Genomic DNA, 26,872 nt, shown 5'->3' with positions numbered 1-26,872 from the left:
ACATTTATTATTATAGGCACTTTTTTTCCATCCAAGCAGCTCAGACCAGCATACATGGTTCTCTCTGAGTCTCTCTTTACACGAGATGCCTCAGTATGTGTTCATCAAGTGTAGGGAGATACAATGTTAGCCAGGAAGCATAGTTTAAAAAGACAGAGCCTGTGGAAATCTTTCCTCAAAGGGTTTGTTAATTTCATCTTCACCTTCCCCAAGGCTTTGTCAGTTTCACCCCTCCAGTCTAAAACTGTGTGGCCTGGCAACAGGAGGGCAGTGAGGAATGGAAATGGGCTGAAGCTGTCTTCCAGACCCAGACTTGGGCCTGGAGAGCTTATAATGGGCTGAAGTTTCCCTTCTGGCATTTCACAGCCCCTTCACACAGCTCCAGTGTATAGAAAAGCCTTTGCCCTGCCACCGGCTCTGTCTTTTTAAACTACCCTTCCCAGCTAATGTTGCATCTCCCAACACATTTTCTTCACGTGTGAGATGTCTCGTATAAAACAATGCTATCTCTCATTTTATCTCCACAACTATTCAATTAGTCGAGGCAGAGAGAAGACGTCTAAGTCCAGAATCATCTAGTGAGCTGCATGATTTGGTGGGAATTTGAATCTGGGTTTCTACAGTTCTAGTCCAATGTTTTAACTGCTGTACTATAATTGAGTCCCCTACATCACACCAGGGCACAGTCCAAATTTGGGGGTGCATTCCCTGCTCATGTAACAGGCATATCCCATCCCCTGGCACAGATTTGCCTACAACCATGCTAGAGGTAGGGTTAGCATACCACTCAAGTGACAGATCAAATAGGGGCCGTTTCCACACGACTTACCAACCTCCGGAACATTGTGCAAAACATGCGGAAGATAGCGTCTTCTTGCATGAAATTGCGCCAGGAAGACGCTATCATCCAGGAGTTTTGTGCAACATCACATCTTCCTGGCGCAATTTTGCGCGAGAGGACGCTATCTTCCACATGTTTTGCACAACATTCCAGAGGCCACTAAGTCGTGTGGAAATGGCCAGGGTCTACTGATTAATTAAATGACCACCTATTTGAGCATAGTCTAATAATTTTCCATGAAACAAAGAGCAGAAAAATCAAGTCGGTGGCAGCCAAAGAGAAACAGTTCAGTAAATCATTTACATTTTCTGGAAGCTTTGTTCAAGTTATAATAATTTGTAACTCTTTTTTTTTAAGAGGAGAGTTGTTTCACAATAATTGTTATTGTGTGTGTGTACTTATATATCCACATCCTGAGAGTTTTTCTTCATACATCTAAGGAAATTAGTTCTGGCCTACAGAAGCCGATGCATCTATAACAGTATAATCCTAAACAGTTTTACAACCTTCCAGGGCTTTTTTTCTGGGAAAAGAAATGGTGGAACTCAGGACCGCACAATGACGTCACTTTGGGTCAGCTGGAACAAGGGGGGAGTTTTTTAAAGTTTAAATCGCCCTTGGTGAAAGTGGTCACATGGCCAGTGGCCCCACCCCCTGATCTCCAGACAGAGGGGAGTTTAGATTGCCCTCCGAGCGGCGTAGAGGGCAATCTAAACTCCCCTCTGCCTGGAGATCAGGGGGCGGGGCCACTGGCCATGTGACCATTTTCAAGAGGTGTTCCACCGTGTTCCCGCTGAAAAAAAGCCCTAAAGTTTTTCTCTTGTTCTAACCAAGTTAACATTTGCAAAATATTTTAACCACCATTTGCCCAATCCACCAAATCTTTTTTTTTTAAAAATCAACCAACCCAAGGGAGATGGTGTGTAAAAAAAACAAATGGTTTCACTGTGGCTATTAGCACGTTCTAAAATGACACAGCCTCATTACAAGCAAAATCTGCCTTCTTAGTTCACTTCAATTATGCTTGCTACAAACAGGCTGAAGTGAGGCCCTGACTCATTAGAGGGATTCAGCCGTGTATCCTCCCCTGCCGAAAACTCCTATCAGCACTAAATTGTGGACCCCTATCAAGCATTTGGAAACCATTCAAGCCAGTTGGAAACCAAGGCAAATTTCCCAGACACTGAATATTGTGAGGAGGAGATGGGGAGGAGAATGGTCTCCAAAATGACATTATCTCAATAAGAAGACTGCACAGGGCTGAACTGAGCATCAGCTGGCGTAAAGGAAGTCACCAACATAACATCCAAAACCAAAAACCAGTTAATACCCTTCAATAGGACCAACCAAAGTGTCACAAAACAGCATGTAACCTTCTGAGTTCTCCAGAATTCTTCATCAGGCTGGGTTTTAAAAAAAAAAATACAGGTCATCCCTACATTAGAGGAAAGAGGGAAAAATGTGAGTGGCCATAACTGACACAGCAGAATGTCAGGCAAGTGCCCACCGTGGTAAAATCTCCCATAGGTTTATGGGGTAAGAAAGATAAATTAAATTCATAATTTATCTTTTTTAAAAAAATCCTAACCTGCCTTTAAGGAGCTCAGGGCAACGTAAACGACTCACTGGCCTCTACTTTGCCCTCCCAACAACCCTGTGAGGCAGGCTAAGATGAGAATGTTCAAAGCCATGCAGTGTATTCTGTGGCTGAGTGGGAATCCAAGCCTGGGTCCATATGGAATTTTATATGGTTTATGGTACAACTCACACCACCACCACCAATGACAAAGACACTGTTCTTTGGAAATATACGAGAGACTTTTTAAAGTTACAACAACAACAACAACAACAACAACAACTGCACTTATATACTACTCTTCTAGACAGATTAGTGCCCGACCTAGAGCAGTGAACAAGTTAGTGTTATTATTATCCCCACAATACAGCTCAGGGACTGGGGCTGAGAGGAGGGGCTTACCCAAGACCACCTGCTGAGCTCATGGCAGTAGTGGGATTCGAACCAGCGGAGTGCTGATTTGCATCCCAACCATTTAACCACTGTGCTACATCTGCATCTATTTATTTAGGTAATTACACTCTGTTTTTCTTCCCGATAGACTCACAACATTGTTCTCTCTTCTTCTCTCAGATCTTCAACAACCACTCTGTGAGGTAGGCTTAAGCTGAGAGAGGATGGCTGACCCAAGGTCACCCAAACTTCCATGGAAAAGTAGGCATTTGAACCTGGGTCACCCAGATCCTAATCTGACACTCTAACTATCACATTGTGCCAGCTGTGAGAAGAGTGCTCTATTCCATTAACTTTGATTTATAGTCCTCATTTACCTTCTAAATTGTAAGGCTGGGGTGACAATTTTAAACTGACAAAAAAAAGCTCTTTGGCAATATACCAAGATGCAAACTGGCTAAATCCCTGGAAATTAAATTGCAACTAGTTTATATACCAGAGATTGTTTCAACTTGCTACTGAGCAAGAAATGTTTTTTTTATTATTATTATTATTATTCTCCTTTAATCATTGTTGGTCTCCAGTTTTTCTTCTTTGCGAAAGAAAAAGATACGTTTTTTTTCAGATTTGCCTTTTGTTTTCCCCACAATAACAAACTGTGCTATGTATCAGTCAAGAGGTGCTGGGATTTTCTAGTGGGGAGGGGAAGAAAAATACCACCGAGCTCATGAGAAAATAATGAGAACTGAATCTGACTGCCTCTTGAGGTCTTGAACACAAAAAGCAAAAGGATTTTATTCTGAGGCTATAAATAACAACTGACATTTACATTTGAAGACTGAGCAAGGATGGAAATTTTCAGCCCCCCGAAAGGATAGCTGAAAAGACTTTTATGGGTACCCAAAGGTATCAGCATGGTAAGAAACGGTATTACAATCCTCCTAACCGAGGCAGCTCCTTCCAAGCTAAAACACTCCTCTGAGCTCCATTTATTTCCTTTGGCAAGAACATAATTGAGACAGTTAGCAGCAGGTTCCACGGACCCCTTGTTCACGTCGCAGCAATATCCCCATCTTAAGATGTACGCAATGAACCTGCTGAGGAGGATCTCCCAGCATGTCACTCTTTTCAAAGTCATCCCGGCTTTCCTTGATGTACAGCCCACACTGGACTCTCGCTATTACCTTCCCTTCAATTTTCTTTAACATTTATTGAGCCATCTCTGAAAATACTTTTTATGTATTAGGCCCCTGAATTTGTGAGGCTTGATTACGAGAAGCTGTGCCGCCTGGGAAAAGAAATTCAGCTGCCTCTTCAGAAGGTAAAACAACCCCAAGCGAAACACTGATGTTTGTAAGTGGCCACACAGCCTCCTTTACCGGATCGAACTGGGGTTCTGACAGGTTTTTGGCACCTTAGAAGGCAGAAACTGAGGGGCCAAAGCCACACAATGGGAAAGGAACTAGATGACCTTGAGCCAGTCACACATTCTCAACCTAACTTACCTCACAGAGTTGTTCTGGGTATACAAAGAGGATGGGAAAACTATGTATGTTGTCCCATGCCCCTTAGAGAAAGAGTTAGATAAAAATTTATGTATCTAGAATATTTTTATCGTGCCCGTTGTCAGACTATGGATGTCAGGTTATGGCAGATCCCTGGATCACTTCAGCATGACACATGTCCTTGGCTAAATGATCTTTATTCAGGAATTCAATCTTGTACATATACACAGGTCCATAGGAATACATGAAGTAAAAGGCAGATGAGCCTAGTAACTTCTCATTGAAAGGAATAAAGCTTCAGGCTATTACAGGACAATATAATCACCCAACCTCCTCCCCCCTAGATCACAAGTACAGACTCAGTATGGGAAACACTTCTGAAGTTCACACACTAGACAGACAAGATACCAAGTAATGCAACACTTCAGACACTCAAGGTCAGTCTAAACAATATCAATAGGAAAGATTGTCCGCAGCTGCCAGCTATTTCATGGGACTGAGAAAACGAAAGTGGTTATTGCAAGTTAAGGAATGTACTTATCAGTTAGTACATAAGACCAGGTACAACACCAAGGCAACTCTGGACCATGCACTTAATATTGGCATGGACGAATGGGCACATTCAAACATGACACCCGTCTTCCAAGGAACACAAGGAGACATACATAGTTCTCCCCTCTTCATTTCATCGTCAGAACAACCCCATCACCTCTGAAAATACTTTTTAAAATTTACAACTGAGTGTTTTCTCTTTCACTTCACCTCACAAGTCTCTCTCTTACTACTCATGTATTCCAGGCCTCAATAAGATGTCTCCAACTGTTGCCTCCCCAGATGCATTCTTATGTAGCCCCTACATATATCACACAGTCACAGCAGAGAATAAGACCATGCCTCCCCCTTCTCACCACAATGACCACAACAAAACAGAGCAACTGGCTTGCTCACAGGGTTACAAAGGTGTGCCAAAAGCCAGATGGAAGCTGTAAGTTTTTCAGAGGATTTCAGCGGGATAATTATGCACTTCTTGAATAGATATGGTACGGTGAAACATTGGCAATGGCTGGATTGTGTCAAATATTCCTAACAGAACAATCTCCGAGAGTTGATTTCCTAACACTTTTAGATCTCTTAGCGTGCATATTTATGCCTACTTATGTAAGATAAGTCCTCATGACTTTTGCTTCCAAACATATATAGGATCCAACTGATCATATGCGGAGTATAAAGGCCAAACTCTCAGTGTGAGCACCACACTGAAAATGTCTTGATTGCAAGCAGATTCTAACCAGCGAAGCAACCCTAGAACTCTTGCAAAAGCATTCAACACACACCGTAATCCATTTTTAGTTCAGAGAGAAGTTCATCAAATTGGGGCCATGGCTCAATGGTAGAGCATCTGCTTGCCATGCAGAAGGTCCGAAGTTCAGTCCCCAACATCTCCAGTTTAAAAGACCTCTACCTGAGACCCTGGAGAGCCGCTGCCAGACAATACTGACCTTGATGGACTAAGGGTCTAATTCAGATTAAATACTGGCTACACTTGCATTATACCGCAGAGTCTAACATGTCTAATTAGCTAGCCTATATTGAAAAGAAAATAATTACCACAGGTATATCCATTGACTCGTTATACCTACTTTCATTTCCAGAGGCATACAGGGTAATCGAACACAGAATACTGGCTACTGAATATCAGGAGTTATCTAGCCAAGCCAGTAAAACTTGTTCCCCTCTAAGCTTTGAGATTCCCCTTTAGACAGGAGGCCTGGCTTCATATTTATCTTCCCTATAGGCAGCACATCTTCGCAGAGCTTTCTCCCTTGCAAGATTCAACGTGATGCCATCTGCAATCTTATTCGGTAGATATAAGAAGATTCCCTATGCAGACAGAGTTTGCCACTGCGATCGCGGTAGTATTGAGACAGTTTCGCACGTTCTGCTCTATTGCCAACTATTTGCAGACCTGCATCTCAAATGCTTAAACTCAACATGAGGGGCCTCCCAGATTCCTTAAAGGTCTTTCACCTTCTGAATGACTCCCTGCCTAAAACCACCGAGAATGTAGCAATGTTTCTCTTTATGGCTATAAAACTCCATCAGGAGTGGTTTCAGAAGTAACTTTGTTTTTCTATGTTTTCTGTGTTATATACATTGAGCCAACTGATGCCAATCAAGGCTAACTGACTGACTACCTGATCTGATTCAGTATAAGGCAGGTTCCTGTGTGTTCAAGTATGACAAGGAGCCTAAGCTTGCCAAAAAGTGGGGAATGAAGATTCCTAAATTCCGTTCACTTAGATTACTGGACCATCTCTTGGTTCCTTGGTTCTTGAGAGGTGACCCAAGAAAAGGTCTTCTATATTAAGTTTCCGTGTTTCTGGAACGCACCCTCTCACCGGGCCAGGTGCTTTCATGGTTACTGCTTAGCTACACAGCCAAGACCTTTCTCATTTCCCCCTCTGCTTTTGCCCAAGATCGTAAGATATCAGATTGTAACATGATCGTTGATCAAGATCATAACAAGAATACAAATCACAGCCATTACAATGGTCTTGAAGTGCATCACTGTAACTGCAAGCAAAGAAGAAGCAGAGGAGGAAACAACGCTCAGGCAATTTTTTAATAAAGTTTTGAAACACACACTTCCACATGCTAGACTGCAGAATAGAGGTGCAGTCAGTTTTCCAACAGGCATGTGAACTTGAGCAACAGTCCTGTGCATATTTACCTGGGAGTAAAGCGCACGGAATAATCCAAGACTGACTTTTGAGTCAACACACAGAGGATCAGGCTGTAGGGCCTCCAAATCACCAGTCCATCCCTGCCTTGATTCATTCACAAAAGCATTCTGAACAGCTCCCGTGTCACAACACCAAGCATGCTGCAAACGTTTCCTTGTATTGCCCCTCAGTTTTGCGTAGATGGTAAGTAAATCACCATCTTCAAAGTGTTTCTAGACACACACATTGTAGAAAATTTTACAGCAGTAAAAGTAGAATCTGCTGGAAAGCAGCAATTTTTCAGAAGCAACTGGCACGGGAAAAGGGGTTTAAAAGCTGTTTTCTGTTCCCCCAGAAGTTGCAGCTGCCATCTGGGAAAGGAGGGGGAAGGCTTCTCTTAAAAGGATCACAGAGCTACATGCAGCCCCATCCTATGACATCAAATATTAATCCGCCTGCCAAATGCTGGAAGTACTTCTTCCGCTCAAAGGTTAAGCATAATCCTGAACAGAGTTCAGGGCGGTAACATGGTGTCCTTTAAAAAAAAAAATTCAGTTGCAGTGAAGATACTTGCTACTATCAAAAACGCCATGCATTTTACTCCCATCTCCTAGTCTCAAGCGACAAGTGCCCAGCAAAAACAGCAATAGTCATTCAGTTGCATTTGAAGGGAAGTGCTGAAGAATAAAGCCAGATGCACTGAACCAGGGAGCAGGATACGGGAGTCTCTGCCATGTTCCTGAAGCTCGTACTCACCAAAAGAGGAGTCAGTGGGAGGAAGCCCGCAGGTAAATCAGCAGAATCCATCCGTGAGCAACACATGGAAAAAGAATGAGAAAGCACACATTGGTTAGTCAGGCACTTCCCTTTAAAATACACACACAAGCACAAATGCCTTTAATAAACAAACAGTGAAATCCTAAGTAGAGTCTAAGTTTAGATGGGCTTAGACTGGAGTAACTCTGCTCAGGATTTCACTGAAAAAAGATACAGGTTCATACAGCATTTCTGAGGAGGTACAGTTGCTAGAAGAAGCCCGGTTATCTGTTGGTCTACCTTGCTGCAGAAAGGGTAGCCAGCCAGGGGTTCAGTTTAGACCATTTCTTGGTTATAAAAGTCTTTGGCAAGTTTTGAGTATATTGTGTTCACACAAAGTCCATCACGTGTAATTTAACACAGGTTCAATGCTTCAAAAACCGGCATGTTTTGCAAAATACTGCATGCAGAACGGTATCATGTTCAGAGTTGACACTCCCTGACTAGGATCAGGGAGACCCAAGTTTGAAATAACAGAGACTCTAGCTGAGCAAGAACAAACTGGAGGCAAAGGGAAAAGAGATTAATGGCAGGATTCCTTTATTACTGCTTTGTACGGATATACTAAAGGTGGTTATATGATGTAAACCTCCTTGCGGTGGAAAGGCAGTAATCTGAATTCATCCAACAATTTCATATGGGTTTTGATTGAGACCTTGAGCAAAGGTGTAAAATATATCCAGTTCCAGTAACCTTTATTGGCATAATAAAAGCGTCGAAAAAGCAATGGCAATACAGTACAATTTGCCAATTTGTCGAAATAAGGGCAAAATAAATTACAGGTGGTTGTAACTCTAACTACTAATTAAAAAAAAAGAATGACGGTAAACCTTCCCCCCAGGAACCCAACAATAATCACAGGAATCACAGTAAACCCTCTCCCTCCCGCTTCCCCCCTCCCTTCCTATTCCCTTTACCAATTTTTTCTTTTTCTCTCACCCTCAGCACATTTGCCAGAAACTCTGCCACCTGTTCAGTAATTTCAGGAGATCTGTCTGCTAACAAGAATTCCACGCCTCTAGTAGTCTCTATCTTAGGGGTTTGAAAAAGAAGGCTAATCAGTCATAAGTAGAGATGGGCATGAACCACATTACGAACTTCAAAACCCCACGAAAATGGCGATCGCGCGATTGCGATCCGGCGGTTCGTGATCGTCCATGGTCAACGAACCAGCATTCGGAAGAGGCCTGGTTCGGTGCATTTGGCCGTGGTTTGGGAAGGCAGACACTCAGGCGCCAGCAATCTCTTCCCCTGGCAACGGAGCCAGGGGAATGCCTGAACTTTGTCTGCGCTCCTTCTGTCGCTCTGGAAACCCGAATGGAAGCCCAGCTTAACTTGATCGCCAGGTCTTCCTTCCAACCTCGGAGCTGCAAAGTGGTTACAAGTTGGGAGAAGACACCCAGGGGAGGGAGGGGGAAGGGGGTGTCCTGTAGCCATGGGCACTCCAATCTCATCCCTGCAAACCCTGATAGGCAGCTCTGACGGCCAAACACAGACCTCCTGCATTGCTCAATGGGACCTGTGCTTATAAATAGCCGTGGGCTCCCAAGCTGGGTTTCACTCTCAGCGAGCAGTGGAGTGGGACAGAGCTCTTGCTTGCCACTTGCTAGTCTTTGGGAAGAGAGACTGAGAGTATAATTCAGTTTGGATTTTTGTGGGAGTTTCCTGGGGGCCTTGGATTGAAGAGGGTATAACTCCAAGATCCCTTTTGCAATCTTGTCCAAACTTGGGTGATGGCTGTAGGAGAGCTTGCAAAACACTCCCCGGGAATATGGGCTCTCTAAGTGCCACGGGGGCCGTTTCACGCCCTACGAACCATGAACCGGTTTGGCAACGGAAAATGTTTGTTGTGGTTCGCGATCATTGTCGGCACCAAATCGTGAACCGCTGGTTCATTAATCTTTTTGAGTTCGTGCCCATGTCTAGTCATGTGCCCATGTCTAGTCATGAGCGCAGCTGGGTAAACAGCGGGCAGTATAAAAGTATATGCTAAATGGAGTCAGGTTCACAGTGGAGACACCTGCAGAATCTTGCCTCATGAGGAATACTCTTATATCTGCCGGTGACCACGGCTGAGGGAAATACTTTAAGTCTGGCCAGCATGAAAGCTCTGTGTTGAGAGAGAATTGCTAGAGTTGAGAAATATTGGGCCACAGCATTGTGTGGAAAGGAAAGACCTATAAACCTGGGGGGGGGGGGAGCAAGTTACCTCTGCTCCAGCATTTATCATCTGTGAATCAATGTCCCAAATTCTCGTGTGAATTATTCAGAGTATATGAGTTTCACTAGAATTAGCCAGAGAATCTAAATCAATGCCCAGAGTATTGATTTTTTTCAGATAAAATATATGTAAAATATATATCAAATAACACTTCTCACCATCCCATAATCCCAACCCCTCCCTACAAGGCAGGATCAGTTTAAACGGGCAGGGATATGGATACTCAAACCACATTACCCTTTCACCTCCTGCACAATGGTTTCTCTCCTAGACCCACCATTGCCTCTCCTAGGCAACCCTGTTTAAAACATTTTGAGGTGGCATAGACATAAATCATGATCCACGAGGTCAATATTTGATTTTTATTTAGCTGGGGAGGCACAGCTTCCTCATCAGATGGAATGGAAACAGCAAGGAGTGAGGCATGTATGTTGCGTAACTGTGCTTTTCACCAGCAAGGCGCAAGCTTTAATTGGAAAAGACACACCCAATCCAGGATTCAGAGGGAGGCAACCAAGAAAGATCCTTGGCTGATGAGACTGGGGGGAAAGCAATCTTTGTAGAATGAGAAAACTCCATGTGTGATAGCAGCAACTAGAAACACAGGTGAGTTAACATAGATGGCACCACTCAGACAAGCCATGGCATGCAGGGCACAGTGGCTCGCGTGTATGCACTCCACCCATGCTCCAGAGATCCCTGGATGGTCCATAAGTCTTGTCTTGGATAACTCCTAGATAGGAAGTGAAAGAAAGACCATATCCCAAGCTATATTGCATTGAATTGTGGGTAAGGGCACAGAGGACAAGACCTTCCTAGAGACTTCCCCATCCAGCACAGGTATTCAAAGGTTGGCTGGTTCCAATATTAACTTGCCTTTTAATAACCATGGCTAATAGCCATTGAAGGACCTCTCCTCCACAAATCTGATTAGCCCCCTTTTAAAACCATCTATGTTCATGGGCATCACTATGTCCACTGGCATTGAGTGCCACAATTTAATCACTCACTTTCCTTTTGCTTGTCCTGAATCTGGTGGTGGAGAGTGCCCTCAAGGCATAGCTGACTTATGGCGACCCCTGGTGGGGCTGTCATGGCAAGAGACTAACAGAGGTGGTTTGCCATGGCCTGCCTCTGTAGCCCTGGTCTTCCTTGGAGGTCTCCCGTCCAATTACTAGCCAAGGCCGACCCTGCTTAGCTTCTGAGATCTGACGAGATCAGGTTTTCCTGGGCTATCCAGGTCAGGGTGTCCTGAATCTATTGCCAATCAATTTCATTGGGTTCCCCTGACACCTAGTATTATGGGAGAGGAAGAAGTTCTCTCTATCTGCTTCTCCACCCCTCATAATTTTATACATATCTATTATGTTAGGGCGGCTCGACTGGCCTCAACCAGGGCTAGAGCGTTTTCAGTCCTGGCCCCAACCTGGTGGAACTTTCTGTCAGAGGATACTCGGTCCAGCCAAGACCTTGTGTCCTTCCAGTGGGCCTGTAAGACAGAGATGTTCCGCCAGGCATTTGGCTGAGACCAGTACTCATCCACCAATTGGCCTCCCTGCCTGTCTCTTATTAGTGGGAGGCTATACTGAGTCATCTGCCCCATGTAGGAAGGGTGGCTAATCTCGCACCAACTCACGTCTCCACCCCTCTCTTCCCTTGTGGTTGGCAGGGAAGGGTGAAGTGAACCTGGGACATAGTGCAGAGCCAGAACATAGTGCAGAGTTTGTTTTTATGCTGTTAAATCTGGCTTTTATCATTATTTGATGTACTGTTTTATCAATGTGTTTTTATCTGTATGTCGTAATCCGCCCTGAGCCCGTCCATGGGGAGGGCAGAATATAAATTTTTAACAATAACAATAATAATAATGTTCCTCCCTTAGTCGTCTTTTCTAAACTGAGAAGTCTTAATCATCTTGGTTGCCCTCTTCTTTACTTTGTTCAGCTCTGCAATACCCTTTCTGAGATACGGCAACCAGAACTGAACACAGCATTGTGAAAAGAGTTTGCAAAATGGACCCACAGAAGCCAACCCTGAACCTTTTAAAAGAAGTTTCTCTCATTTGTCTTTCGGGCCATTCAGAGCTTTCCCCCCTTAGGGTTCGGTGATCTTTAACAACTATAGCATTCCACATAAATTGATTGCAAGAGTCCTTTACAAACACCCCTATAGGGTAGGCCACTATAATCACCCTGTATTGCAGATGGAGAACTGCAGTTGTAGTGGGGAGAGAGAGAATGGTATGCCTAAGTTCGTGACTGAGAAGCAATTTGAATTAGCAACCTTCACAGCTGCCTTGTTTAGGACCAAAATACACAATGCATGTTACACAGGTTGGGACACGACTGCCCAACCCAACTCATTGCCACACAAAGGATCAGTGTAACTCATTTTGAAAGCCTTGTGTTGCTTCATACAGCTGGCCTGAAGGCCCTTCTCCCCCTCTCAACATTTGGAGCCATGCAAAACAACACTATGTGTGACGGCTTGGGTCAGGCACCTATGTCCTGACTCGTGTTACACGTATCGTGTATTTTGGACCTTAGTCAGAATGCCATACCAGCCCCAGTCTGTTTTGAAAGGAAAAAATTAGTTCTCAGAGGTGACAGACAAGAGCAAAGGCGTTAAAAGAAGAAGGGAGGGAACTGGAAACATCAAAGCCAGTTGAATCAGCAGTAATAAGTGATGGAGCACCTGCCTTTCCCCTTATTTAAACCCCAGATTGTCCCAAGGCCTTTGGTGTGAGCCAAAAGACTGTTAGCATTGGCTTAAAGCTCCTGGGCAAGCCACTCTACCAGCATCAGCCCAGGATGACTCTTTACCTACCAGAAGGATGTCCAAACTGTCTAGTTGTACATTGCTGTTTAAATTGTGTGTGGGTGTGTATATATATTTTATGTAAGCTGCTTTCCAAGAGAAAAAAAGTTAAAATGTTGAAATAAATAATTCCAAGCATCTTGGAGCCCCAGGCAACTATATACAAGTGTGGGACCACTGAAGACTTGCAGGGAGCATCTCATTTCCCCCTCTCTCCCCTCCCTGACTACTACTTCTTTCCCTTCTCTAGTAACCCCCATAGCTTTCCCCTTTTTCCTGATTCTTTTTCGTCTTCCCACCCACCAGCCAATGTACCATCTTCAGCTTTCTTTCCTTCCCTCCCCCCTGTAGCCTCTGTCCAGGAAAACTCTAGCCAAGTTGCAGAGAGGTGGCCACCAGGCCCAGTTAACATTGTAGGGAATCTGCAACGATTTGTATCACCTGTTTCCTGTTTTCTTCCTCCTGGCAGCCCCCATATTCTCACCTTTCCCCTCTTTTTCACTCCTTCCCACACACCAACCAATCTACCTTTTATCTGCCCCCCTCCCCATCTTCAGCTATGTATATTATTTATTTGCTTCATTTATACTCTACCTTTCTCCCCATTGGGGACTCAAAGCAGCTTACATCATTCTCCTCTCCTTCATTTTATCCTTATGACAAGTAGGTTTGGCTGAGAATGTGTGACTGGCCCAAGGTCTCCCAAACAGAGCGAGGATTTGACCCTAGGTCTCCCACATAATAGTCTGAAATACAAAATACTATACAACACTTGCTTTTGCTGGGTGCCTGCTAGTGAACAGCGCAAGCAACTAGTCCTGGGTGAATCAGGCAAGTTGTGTGGTATCCATTCACCAGTGGTTGTTGCCAAGCCTAGCCCCATAAGTCCTTCCTCAAAGGCCAAAACAGCCCTGGAAAGGGCCCCGCCCCTCCTCCTGCCTCTTCTGACAGAAACCAAGGCATGAAGGCTGGCAATGCTGTTGTGGCTGTCTAGCAATGGCCCCCAAGTAGACATTTGTTTCTTAAAGCTACAAGCACTACTTCTATTATTGGGGGGGGGGATTTTTTAACCCAAATAGTTTTCAGATTTTTCTGCAAACCTGAGGCATTTTTCAGATTTGTAGAAAGACCCATCTTGTCTGTTCATGGCTCCAGTCACCAGATTTAAGCATCCACAGATTTAGCTACATTGAGAATTAGCTATATTGATGATACGGCCTGGTGTCTAGGGCCCAAAGGATTTGCATTTCTTCTATTCTGGGTCAGTGAAAGCAGTATCTGCTTGGGTTTTAACAGAGAAAATGATCGAAGGGCAAATACGGGTAAAGTTACCAGAAAAAGACAAACGTCCCCATATTGGAAAGTAAATGTTTTTGACCAATATTTATGTAAAGTGTAAAAACACCAAAAGAAAACGAGTTACAATAACACATAAAGAAATAATAACGCCTGTATTCAGCGTCCAACAGAACTGTGAAGATTGGTACGACTCTTCTCCAATTATGCGTTAACCAGTCCATAAACAGAAAACACCACAATAGTCCTGGTGTAATTTCTTTTGGTGGTAAAAGTTGGATGATGGTCCCCACGTATGCAGGATGAAAGCAAATGATAATGATATCCCAACAGGATTCTGGATACCTTCCTGTTTCACTGCCCTCTTGTTCACGGGAATTATTTCTCTGCAAAAAACATCAAATACATAACATCTCATACTAACCACTCTTTTTACAACATAAAATCCAAATGCATAATTACTCACTCGATTCCAGCTGGCAAATTTCACAACCACATCTCTTGCATGGTCGAAAGCTGGTGTGTAAATGCTCTACAGACCGAGTATTTAAAGTAAGTCGTAAAATGAAATCTTAAAGCTACATGTTCCTATTTCTGCGGCTCCAAGTGTTACAACAGTATGAATATCAAGATACTCCCAGCAATAACTTAGGATGATGTTATTATACAAACTCCGAATAGTCAATGAGAGTGTTCAGACCAAAAGGTCCCAAACAGTGTAGCTCGAAAGTCCAGTACGCCCCCCTTCTTATGAGTTTCTTATTGTAATCCCTGGATCTATCTTTTTTAATTATCTGTAGAACCGAGAATCTAAATTGTCTCTCGGTACTGTGATGATCTACAAAATGTTGAGTGAGGGGTGCATCAAAACATTAATTTTTAATTCTGGAAATGTGCTCTTGTATACGCACTTTAATCTGTCTGCTTGTGCGCCCGACATAAACCCGTGGGCAGCTGCATTCAATGATATACACTACCCCGCTAGTGCTGCAGGTGGAGAAATGATTTAAAGATATCCCTCGGCCCGATGAGGAGAGCTGAAAGGTCGGCCCCGTGGCCACCAAACTACACACATTGCACTTGCCGCACTGGAAGTTAGTATGAGATGTTATGCATTTGATGTTTTTTGCGGAGAAATAATTCCCATGAACAAGAGGGCAGTGAAACAGGAAGGTATCCAGAATCCTGTTGGGATATCATTATCATTTGCTTTCATCCTGCATACATGGGGACCATCATCCAACTTTCACCACCAAAAGAAATTACACCAGGACTATTGTGGTGTTTTCTGTTTATGGACTGGTTAACGCATAATTGGAGAAGAGTCGTACCAATCTTCACAGTTCCGTTGGACGCCGAATACAGGCATTATTATTTGTTTATGTGTTATTGTAACTCGTTTTCTTTTGGTGTTTTTACACCTGACATAAATATTGGTCAAAAATGTTTACTTTCCAATACTGGGTTTTAACAGAGGCTGCCTCCAGAGTGTGGAATGGACTCCTTGAGAGCATCAGGAATGCATGGGCCCTCACAGATTTCAAAGAATTGCATGAAACAAGAGCACCACCACTATTGATTAATAGTTACAGTATCGGAACAGTACAGGGGAAACCAAGATTCTAGTCTCCAATAAACCCAGAAGCTCACTCTGTGACGCTGAGCCAATCAACATGTCCTCCCTCTCAGCCTAACCTAGGCCATGGCAGCTTTAACCCAGGAACTTGAAAACAGGGATCTGTGAAAAACCTCAGAATAAACAAAAATTCACAAAGAGACAGAGATACACAGGGAAAGACACAAGGAGATATATATATATATATACATACACATAAAGTTTCCCAGCGGTGGACCCACTATCAGCCAAGTAAACTGATGAGATTTAAGGTGCCCTACACACTTCCAGCATACATTAAATACCTTTGCAGACACACACAAAAAAACCCTGATGTAAGGGCAGTGATAAATCACATGGTTTTCTTTATCTCTTGAGAGCAGATCAGAACTGCAAGTTCATTTGTTTATCCAACTACACTGTCTGTTTGATTTGAAACTTGGCTTCTCTTGTTTTGGACAAAACATGAGATTTGCAATCTCTGGTGTCACATGCAACAAGCATTTTTCAGAACAGAGAACATCTTGCAAAAGAAGAAATGTATTATAATGAACTGGCCACTTCAGCTACATCGCAGCATTGTTGGGAAGATACAGTAGAGGAAAAGGGATTTATGTACTTGAGTTACTCAGGAGGGGATTTGAAGCTGCATAATTTAAGTGCAATCCTAAACAGAGTTACTCCAGTCTAAGTACATTGATTTCAGTGGGCTTAGACTGGGATAACTCTGTTTAGGATTGCACTGTTACAGTGTGACCCTATGCAACCCATAGATTTCTATGGGATTAAACTGGAGCAGCTCTGCCTCGGATATTAAACTATTTGTTCCCCACCTTTCCCACTAACAGGCTCAAGGAGACTTGCATCATTTTAGTAAAAAAAATCACGCAAAACCCCTTCTACAAAGTATGTTAAAAGATTCCACAGCATGCAGCCCTCTTACTCCTATAAAGACCCTTTATCTGCAAAGACAACATCATAATTGGTTCACCCCTTAGCTCTCCACTTTATTTGTGGCTGGCTTTTTGGTTTATGAGTTGTTGTTTAAAGGTTTGCCGAAAGAGGCTTTAGGTCCCAAAGGGGGGGAAGAGTGGGTCCAGAGCATTTTTCAATCAATGCAGTTTAAATAATGAAACTTCATGAACAGGCCCAGCGCAGTATATGATAAAAGAGAGAGACTTATTTGTGGACTGACGCATCCTCCCTCTCCCCCCCACAACGTACCTCACTCTGCAAAGACCTCCCTGCCTAGATGAGAGCAGATCAGCCAACCGATTTTAAAAGCAAACACACACAAAAAACCACCTGTCCTCTTTTGACCTGGGAACATTATCTGGGCAGCCAGTGAATAAACAACTCCTTTCTACATTCACCTCCTGGAATAAATCCCAAGAGCTTTATACCCTTTCCCAAGCCTAGGCAGGGACGCAGATGGTTCCAGAGATTATAACATATAAAGAATTAAACATGCTTGTGCAAATGAACTGCCTCATTCGTCCGGCTAGGGGGAGGGGGAGAGGTGCTCCCAGAGACGGGTACCCAGACATGTTTCTTGCAAGATGTTTACCTCTGGTGTCATCCTGAGTCAGTCAATTAACCCACTCTAGGTAAAATAGCATCTGAAGAAACAGGTCCTTGATCGCCTATGCAAGAAAAAAAAAAAGGAAGGTGCCACTAGACAAACAGGAGAGTGGTAACAATAGAGTTCGAGAGAATGGGAAAAGGGAACAGGCCATGCAGCGCATGACGACACTAGCCTTGAGGAGCTGGATAGCAGCACAAGTGTAAATGAAAGACCTGCAGCTGGGATTGCTGATGCAGGTGCTGGGGGTGCGTAGGTGGGAGGATTTCAGTATTAGCTCATTGAAAGGACACCGGGCCATCGGCTTTGGAAAACAGGTGATCATGCGTGCTTCAGAAAAATCGACAGAAACGAAACAGAAAGGGTTGCCCTAAAACAGAAATCGGATAAGGAATTATGCTGTGCTGCGCTCTTGATCGTTCCACAATTTTCATGTCGCTTAGGGTCTAGAACTAGAAATGGTATCAACTGGAGGAAATACCGAATTAGGATAATCAGTGGGCACAGGCAATCATAGAGACTGTCCCCAAATTTACAGAAGGTAGAAAAGTCAAGCACGATTGTCTGTTAGAACTCAGCGAGTCTTACGTTGGAGTAAACATGTCTAGGACTGAGCCCCATAGGAAGTTCCTGCTACAAAACAAGCCAATCCATCTCTACACAGGAAGGAATCACTGTAACCCCAAATGAACACTTATATAGGAAAACTGGAAAACATACTAAAAATAGAGGAATTGGCTCTGCCTGGCTTGCGAGGGCCTCAAGCAAAATCCAAGAGATTTCTTGCAACACAGTATCCATTTTTAGAATTTATACACCTCTTTTCAAACACATACAAGCTCCAAGTTATGTCAACAGAGGCCAGTGTCATAAGGTTGGGCTGCAAATCAGCACTCTACTGGTTCGAATCCCGCTACTGCCATGAGCTCAGGGTAAGCGCTCCTCTCAGTCCTCTCAGTTTATCAAATTAACCTTCCCCATTTTATTAGGATATGATCCCCTCTTTTTCTTCCTTTCTATATTTTTAGCCTTTTTATTTTATCCCCGTACATTTTACAAAAAAACTCTTGCTTGCCTTGGTGTTAGTACAACTTATTTGCTTACTTATTTGATTCTCTGCCTTTCTCCCAATGGGGACCCAAAAATGCATCGTTCTCCTCCATTTTATCCTCGCCAACAATCCTGCAATGTAGCTTAGGCTGAGAGCATGAGACTGGCCAAAGTTTACCTAGCGAGCTTCCAAGGCAGAGCTGGGATTCAAATCCCAGATGTCAGTCTGGCACTTGAACTACTACTCTACACTGACCCACTTTTGATAACTTTGCTTTTAAACACCAAAACAGAGCAACGGTTAGGGTTGCCCGGTCCCCTTACACTCCTGGTGAGAGGTGGGGGGACACCCAGGCCTTACCCTTCTGCATTATCCTAGCTTGTTCCTTGCACATGAGCTTTGCGTGTGCACAGTCCCATGGAAGTTCCAGGAAGTGATGTCATTGTGCAAGGTGGGGAGTGTGCATGCGCTTCACAGTGGGCTGATTTGGGCCCCAAACGGGCCCGATTTTGCCTGTCTGGGGCCCAAATCAGCCCGCTACAAAACACAGGAGCGCTCTTTGCATGGCACAATGACATCAATGACATTGGTGCGCCAGCCTCGGGAGTGCACCAGGGAGGCCCATTCCCCGCCTTCCCCTCTGCTAGCCAGGTAAGTGGTGGCAGGGGATGAAAGGTGGGAGCAGCGGATCCCCCACTCCCACCAGGGGAACAGGAACTCTAGCAACAGCTCAGGTTTTTTAAACATATACTTTATTATAGCCTGCTTGTCTATGAGGTTCCAAGCAACTTCTCATCCAACAGGATTATCAGGTCCACTGTCCACACCTGTCTAGCTACAGTATCCAGGCAGTTAGTCACTGGACTCCACAACATCCCAGTTTTTAAAAGCCCTGTACTGCACAAACTTTCAACACCCCTCCCAACCAAATAAAAGTAGCGGCTCTCATGCATCACGATTGAACAGCAAATCAGAACGCAGGACAATGCACACACACACACGTGCCCGAGCAGGTGAGCCACATGCGTATCTATAATTACAAGCGGGCTTGTGGGCGGCAGATTATTCCAACTCCCTCGCGCATAGCCCTCTCCTTTTTTCTATTCAAAGCTCGAATCTTGCATCTCAGGAAATCCCCAAGCAGCTCTGACCCCATCTGCCAGCCCGAAGAATCAGGCTACCAGCAGATTGGCAAGAAGGCAATCCAGTCCTGTCAGCGAGAGGTTTTACATTCTATATTACAGCCACGTGCAATCCCTACAACGTCAACACCCCTGCAGGAAAGTCACGTTCCACTGCCATGTGGCGGGGTGGGGGTAGGGGGCAGAAAGCAAGCAAGTGGGTCACATTTCGCCCTCATTTACGCCGAGGTCTAATGCTGTAATTAACAGCGCTTGTACTGGAGAGTGGAATTGTAATCAGATATTTACTATTTAGAATGCTCTGTGCTCAAAGCCCAGAGGTTTCTTAGTGCATTCGTCTGTTGTGTAGTGACGAGGACCGGCTGGAAAAAAAAGACACTGTCTATTCCCAGTTAATTCTTCCACTTATATATTTTGTTCCACATTCCTTTTATCAAGAGGGCTTTTGCAAATTGCTCTCAAGTACTACCTAATGCATTTCTGAAAAATAATCTTCCCTTCATTTCCTCTCTCGTCCCTTTATTATTTAATATTTTTAAAGAGGCCCTGCAATTCTCCCTGCTCCCCCCGCCGAAGGCCTCAAAGCTGCTTACAACATAGGAAAAATACACAGATTATAAAAAAAAAAAAATCAAAGCTGCCAAAAATAAGAATAAAAACTAGAAACAAACAAAGAGTGATTCCACACATGCTGGATAATGCACTTCCAATCCTCTTTATAGATCATTTGGAACGGATTTTTTTTGTGTGCAGAACAAAAAATCCAACTCAAACGACTGATAAAGTGCATTGAAAGTGCATTATCCAACAAGTGCGGAATCAGCCAAAGAGTGCTTCCTCTCCAAAGTTCTCTGCAGGAGAACAATTTTTGAAAGGAAGAAGAGTTAAGGTGCTACGAGTTTATAAGGGTAGTCCATAAATGGCAGGAGAGTCATTTAAAAGGTTTTGCTTCTGCCAATGGTTAACTTAACCCCCCCAAGGTGAGCAGTTAAGTTAACCTCCTGAACATGCAGGGTAATGTTTCTTTCGTTTCCCAGAAGCTAGCTTAGGGGTCTTTCTACACATTGTAAAATCCCCGTGTCCACCATGAAGACTTTATATCAAATGTGCAATGCAAGTTCTGTGCCTCCAAGATGTACACTGGCGCCTTCCTGCTTGTGGCTGCTGCTGAGCATAAGGAGAAGCAGCTTCTGTCCCTCCCCCATACACACACACACACATTGTTCATATACTCAAATATGAGCTCTGCCACAATTAGCCACGTAAGCAATGTACTTTTGCAAGGGAGCCAATAGTGGAACTGTGGGCACTTTGGGACACTAAAGCAGCATGCAGAGGGACAACAATGCCACTTCTTCCTATGCACCGTGATACTGAGCAGAAAAGGGCCGCCATGCATCTGGAAGGCACAAAATCCCCTGTGCACATGATGCACACAAGGCCTGTATAACATATGGAAATAGTAAATCACAAACCTAAAAGTCCAAAAGTCAAAGAACACATGAAACTGCCTAATCCCATCAGACCACTGGTCTATCAAATTCAGTATTGTCTACTTGGATTGGCTGTCTCCATTTGGATTTCCCAATACCTGAGATCTTTTTAATTCCAGATGTCAAGGACTGAAGCTGGGGCCTTTTGCATACAAAGCATATGCTCCACCACTTAAGAGGCTGTAGCTCAGTGGAAGAGCCCCTGCTTTACATGCAGAAAGTCCCAGGTTCAAACCCCAGTATCTCCAGCTAAAAATATTAGTTAGGAGGAGATGCAAAAGACTTCTGCCAGAGAGCCTGGACAGCCGCTGCCAGTCTGAGACGACAATACTGACCTTGATGGACCAAGGGTCCAATTTAGTATAAGGAAGCTTCATGTGTGTGAGCTACCAACCTCTGTTAACGTAGGAAGCTTGTCACTGTCCCACCTAGTACAGTACATTCTTCTCTGACCAACAGGGACTCTGCAGGGTTTGAGGCAAAGAAAGATCTTTCCCAGAACCCAGCAACCTGAGATCTTTTTAACCAGACGTATCAGCAAGTGAATCTTGGACCTTCTGCCTGTGTGGCCCCACCCCCATGTCTTTTCAGAAATCATTTCAAACTTCTGTACCTTCAGGGGATGATTTTGACATAGATCTGTCTGCTAGGAATGCCTGCACATTGCAAATAATCCAGGAGAAAATTGCATGTTGTATTCTTACTTTGAGTAGGAAGTTGGCCTCAAGCTGTGTGTGTGTCCTAGAACACACCCCTTGGCAGCAGCGAGCGGCACATTGTCTTTCAAGCAGTTTATCCATCATCACCAATTTCCTTGCCAAAGAACCCCAGGATTCCTAGAAATACTTCCTGAAAACTGTTGCTTGCTGTCCTGTTAGGGAACCTGGCTTAGCAGTAAACTCCCCACTTTATGTATCTAAAGTCCCAGGTTCAATCCCTGACATATCCAAAGGGGGGGGGAAATCATAAAAGGGGACTGACTGAAACCTTGAAAAGATGTTGCTAGTTTGTGCAGAGACCACTGAGCTGAAGGAATCTCTTTCACTGGCCCAGTAGACAGCAGCATTAGTTAAGAAGGTGGTGGACATCTGTTTTGCATGCACAAGATCCCAGGTTCAATCCTTGGTGTTGCCACTTAGGGCCAAGCTACACATGACGAATGACACTTGAACGGCAAGTGGATTTAGTGGAGGGCAAGTGAACAGGGAGAAATACACTTGCTGTTCAAGTGTCATTCGTCATGTGTAGCTTGGCCCTTAGGGTCTGGGAAAGGACCCTGGTGAGTCACTGTCAGGCAAAGTCATGGCCATCAAGATTAGTTCTTCTCTGCCAGTCATATGAGACCCAGAAAACAAGTTTTCAGCTATCTATCATCTCACAAGCACGCAAAGAAGGGGCAGCATCAGGTATAATTTCATGACCCTCATGAACACAAAGGCCCAGACAGAAACGAGCCTCTCCCTTTGCCTAGCCCCAGGCACCATCCAGCAGCACCTCCCAAGAAATCAATCAAGGTCTTTTCAGACACAAAGGCTCCCACTGTGTTACCATTGCGGCTGACAAAGTCCTAGACTAGCATTAGCATTCTCGATCAAAAGGTTCTCGGTTCACGTTGACCCATCCGAGAGGCCCGTGGGAACTTCCTCTGAAAATCCTAGCTCAAGGAACGCACTTCTTCCCGTTCCTTGCTGGAAATGCTCCCAGCACCCCTTCTCACCTTCGACCAGTTAGGGAGCACTTCTGTTAGCTCCCCTTTATCCAAGCACGGGACTAAGAATCTTTCGTTAGCATTCAAGCCCCAAACCCTATAACTGAAGCCAGAATCTTTCGCAATGTGGCTGCTTCTGTTGGTTCCATCCTCCCCGCGTTCAGTGAGAAAAGTTTGTCTGTTTGCACCACCTATTACGTAGGACCTCCTCTTCATTGCTCTTCCCCCTTGGATTAATCTTTTGAGGTCCAATCTCGATGTCTGCCCTTGCAGATAAGTAGCTTTAAACCAGTAGTTCATTTTCTCATTTACCTCTTTTTGGTCTTTTGCTTGCTCCTTCTTTAGATACAGGTTGCTCAGTATTGTCTGTGGGCACTTGGAATACCTGCATCTTAACATGGGCATTCTAATATTCAGTACTCTTGTTATATGCCAGTTGTTAGTGTGGCTTCTTGCATGTGCTATTTCCCCTCTCTGATTTCATTATTCTCAGTATTTCTTCCAAACTTGCAAAAAAGCCTCACCATTTCATCAAGGACTCTTGTGATACCCAAACTGGGTGCATCTCTTTAAGCTGTGTACAGCACCCAAGGCAGCAGCTCTTTGGCATAAGAGAGGGGACAGAAGATCTTCGTCCTTATGTTCAAGCTTACCCTAGTGTGAAGTCATGCTTCTATACTTAGGTAATGCAGTTACAGTACACATAGTAACACTGGTGTGCATATACACTGGCATGCCAGCAATGCTAGCAACAAGGTGTATGGAGGGCTATGTACATTCCACAGGTAAGTGCAGGAGAAGTAAGTGCAAAACACAGTCCCAGGTGGAGAATTCAGGATCCTGGGAGTCTCTTGCTTCTTTGCCTTTTTTAAAAACAAAAGTTTCTAGCTCTTGTGGCCACAATGGTCAGTTTGAAAGAACCAAATTGGAATGCGGGTCCATTCATACAGACACGCAACTAAGGCAAATGTGTTTCCAGACACACCTGGTAACAGGTTTGACAATGCTTAGGCTACACTTTCAAACTTACCTGTGAAGCCATTGGGACTACAACCTTTAAAAGAAAAAGCAAGAATGCAAAGATACCCAGAATCCTAAATTCTCTTCCCTTTGCCGTATTTGGCACTCTTCCTGCACTTGCGCAGAACCATGACATGCGGCCCTATCTACATCTCCTTTCTAGCATTGCTCTCTCTCTCTCTCTCTCTCTCTCTGTGTGTGTGAGATGTGCCCTCAAGTTGCCCCCAACCTATGTTGACCCCATGAGTGAAAGACCTCCAAAACGTCCTATCATTCACAGACTTGCTCAGATCTTGCAAACTAGAGGCTGTGGCTTCTTTTATTGAGTTAAATTAACATGTTATCAACCTGGAGTGAAAATGTGTGCTCTAACAGCATTACCTGAATATAGAGGCATGACTCATTTTACAGCAGTTTTTGACATTTAGCTAAAGGCTCTCCAAGTGCATGCTCAACTGCAATTCTGCTTTTTCCCAGCGGCAGTTTCGCTCTGTTACAATCCCAAAGGATGCAGATGAGCCCTTTAAGGGAACACGGCCTCCTAGATCAAACGCTTGCTAAATCGAAAGTCCTGCTGCTCAGAACTGAACGTCTCTGCAGCTGGGGAGGGTGGCAAGAGCTGGGCCAGTTTACACAACCCTTCATAACAGGTCCCATCCGCGTAAGAACAGCATGACTCTCCTCCTTCCCCATTCACTTGTCCACCAAAGCCAGATGTTATGACCCAGGGGTTTGGTGGCAAGCCAAGCTGGTGTGCACGCCAGTTTGGTCATATGATTCCCCCAAGTAGGTTCGAATAGCAGCAAGGAGTAGAGTGGTTTTCCTGGCACGCGGAATCAACGGGCTAGATGATCTTTTTGACCTTGCTGCGTCGGTCCCTGCACCAACACACTTCTGGGCAAATACGGAAAATGCCAGATATTGTGCCTCTTCATAAGAGACGCCGTAACAAGAAGCAATATAGATCTACCTAATGCATTTCCATCCCACCGTTCCCCCAAGCAACACAAAGCATTGGTGGTTTTCCTATCCTCATCTTACCCTCACACCAACCCTCTGAGGTAGGCTAGGCTTGGAGACACAGCTTGTCCAAGATCAAGCTTTACAGCAAAGTGGAGATCTGAACCCAGGGCAGACAAGTACAGCCAAAGTCCTGTTTGTATTTATTTATTAAAACATTTATGTCCCGCCTTTCCATGTGGTTCAAAGCAGCTTACGATAATGGTTAAAAAACATTTTCAAATTAAAAACCAAGCTAAAATAAAGAGTTCCCGAATCTGTTGCTCTGACAGTATGTCAAGGACCATGGTTTGGGTTCTTCTGTGGCAATGTTGACTGGCATCAGCACACCAGTTGCCTCCTTGTGCATGGCCACTAGTCTGTAGGAGGAGATAGTGGGTGAACCAGGGCTTTTTTTCAGCGGGAACGTGGTGGAATGGAGTTCTGGCACCTCTTGAAAATGGTCACATGGCTGGTGGCCCCACCCCCTGAACTCCAGACAGAGGGGAGCTTAGATTGCCACCAGCCATGTGACCATTTTCGCCAAGGGCGATTTAAACTTTTAAAAACTCCCCAGCTGACCCAAAGTGACATCATTGTGTGGTCCTGAGTTCCACCACCTCTTTTCCCAGAAAAAAAGCCCTGGGGTGAACCAATGTTCAGGTCTGAGCAGAGTAGTTCCATGCAGTGGTAACAGGGGGAAGGCATTCAGTACGTCTTCCTCCTAGGCCATTTTGACTTCCCAGTCTGCCCGATTTGAACCTGTGCCTTCTTGATCCTAGTCTAATACTTCAGCCACTATTCCCACACTAAGAATGCAATCTTAAGCAGAGTTACTCTGGGCTAAGCCCATTGAAATCAATGGCCTTAGACTGGAGTAACTCTGCTTAGGATTGCACTGTAAGTCTTAGGACAGCAAGCATTGCTAAATGCCCACGTGAGCATGCCGACACTTGTCCGGATTGCAGCTAATGCTGCACAACCAAAGCCACATTGCAAAGCTACCATTTGCCAAACCCGGTGAATAAAAATCAGCCTCTAACCAAGCAAGACGGCAAATCTTGTTTGAATGCTTTGTAAGTTACAGTTTCTGTGCATTGGTGTGTCACCGTGGGTGGAAAGGAGGAGGCTTGTGATGGTGCCGTTAATGGTATTTTGTGTTCATGACAACAACTTTGCACCAATCACACTTGAAGTGGAACCAGCAACGAACAGCTCTCTAGCTGCAATGGACACCTGCTGATAACTCGCTTCTCATCCACAGCTACAATACAGTCTTAAGTGTTTCATATGCACCATTTTAAAAGCTTTTTAAAGTGCATTTCAAATGGTTGTAAATCCCTTTCCATGAGATTTAGAGTTTCTCTTTTAACATTACATTTTTAAAAATGCTTCAGCTGTCCAAGGTCCGACTACACTATAAACAGATCACAAGCCAAGTTGATCACAAGGCACACAGGTATTTATTTTGGCATCAGTCTGTTACTGCATTTTTATCCCCTGCAAAGGAACTTCAGGACAGTACATCTCCTCTTTTTTCTTCACAACAACCTTGAGAGTTGGCTAGGCAGATAGAGCACGACTGGCCCAAGTCCACACACAGTCAATTTCGTAACCATTTATGGTTTGAACCCAAGTTCCCTAGAGTCCAGGGATCTTCCATTCATGGCTCGGGACCCTCAGGTAGGTCACAGAATCCCACCTGCTGGGGCTAGAATCTCTACAGAGCTGTTATTTTTGCAGCTTTCTGGAAGCATCTGCTGAGAGTGCGCATGCGCAGAGAGTGAGAAGACTGCTGCCACATTTCTCTGCGCATGCACAGAGCAGTGGAATGGTGAGGCTGAATCACTTAGCAGGGGAGAGGATTCCCTTCTAGCACAGGCAAGTTCAGAATCTGGCTCGCCCTCTTCCTGTCATGTGCCTGTGATGTCATGCATCCCATGTTCTGCCTGGGGGGGAAAGCAGATCCCAGGTCTGGAAAGGCTGAAGAACCACTGTCCTATTCCAATATTCTAACTCGTACATCACACCAGATCTTTGTCCTCCTGTTCACACAGAAAGCAAGCAGCGGGAC

The 26,872-nt window shown here is 44.4% G+C and overlaps 1 protein-coding gene across 3 annotated transcripts in view; it reads right to left on the bottom strand.

The window, feature by feature from the left end:
* EPB41 (erythrocyte membrane protein band 4.1) overlaps positions 1–26,872 on the bottom strand; it is a 141,291-nt gene that overhangs the window by 96,931 nt on the left and 17,488 nt on the right. The window contains exon 3 of one of the 3 annotated variants that reach the window (XM_054999015.1): positions 7,047–7,541. The exons of 1 other annotated variant lie outside the window; for it this stretch is intronic. In XM_054999015.1, the coding sequence (XP_054854990.1) occupies positions 7,047–7,153 (107 nt within the window). In that variant the 5' untranslated portion in view covers positions 7,154–7,541. Of the gene's footprint in view, positions 1–7,046; positions 7,542–7,794; positions 7,835–26,872 lie in introns of those variants that run through there. One more of the 3 variants, XM_054999018.1, reaches the window with a different exon arrangement.

This window comes from Eublepharis macularius, chromosome 15 (assembly GCF_028583425.1).
Source record: "Eublepharis macularius isolate TG4126 chromosome 15, MPM_Emac_v1.0, whole genome shotgun sequence".
NCBI classification, from domain to species: Eukaryota; Metazoa; Chordata; class Lepidosauria; order Squamata; family Eublepharidae; genus Eublepharis; species Eublepharis macularius.
The sequence above is the reverse complement of the archived record's forward strand: the minus strand, read 5'-3'. Positions and strand labels throughout refer to the sequence as shown.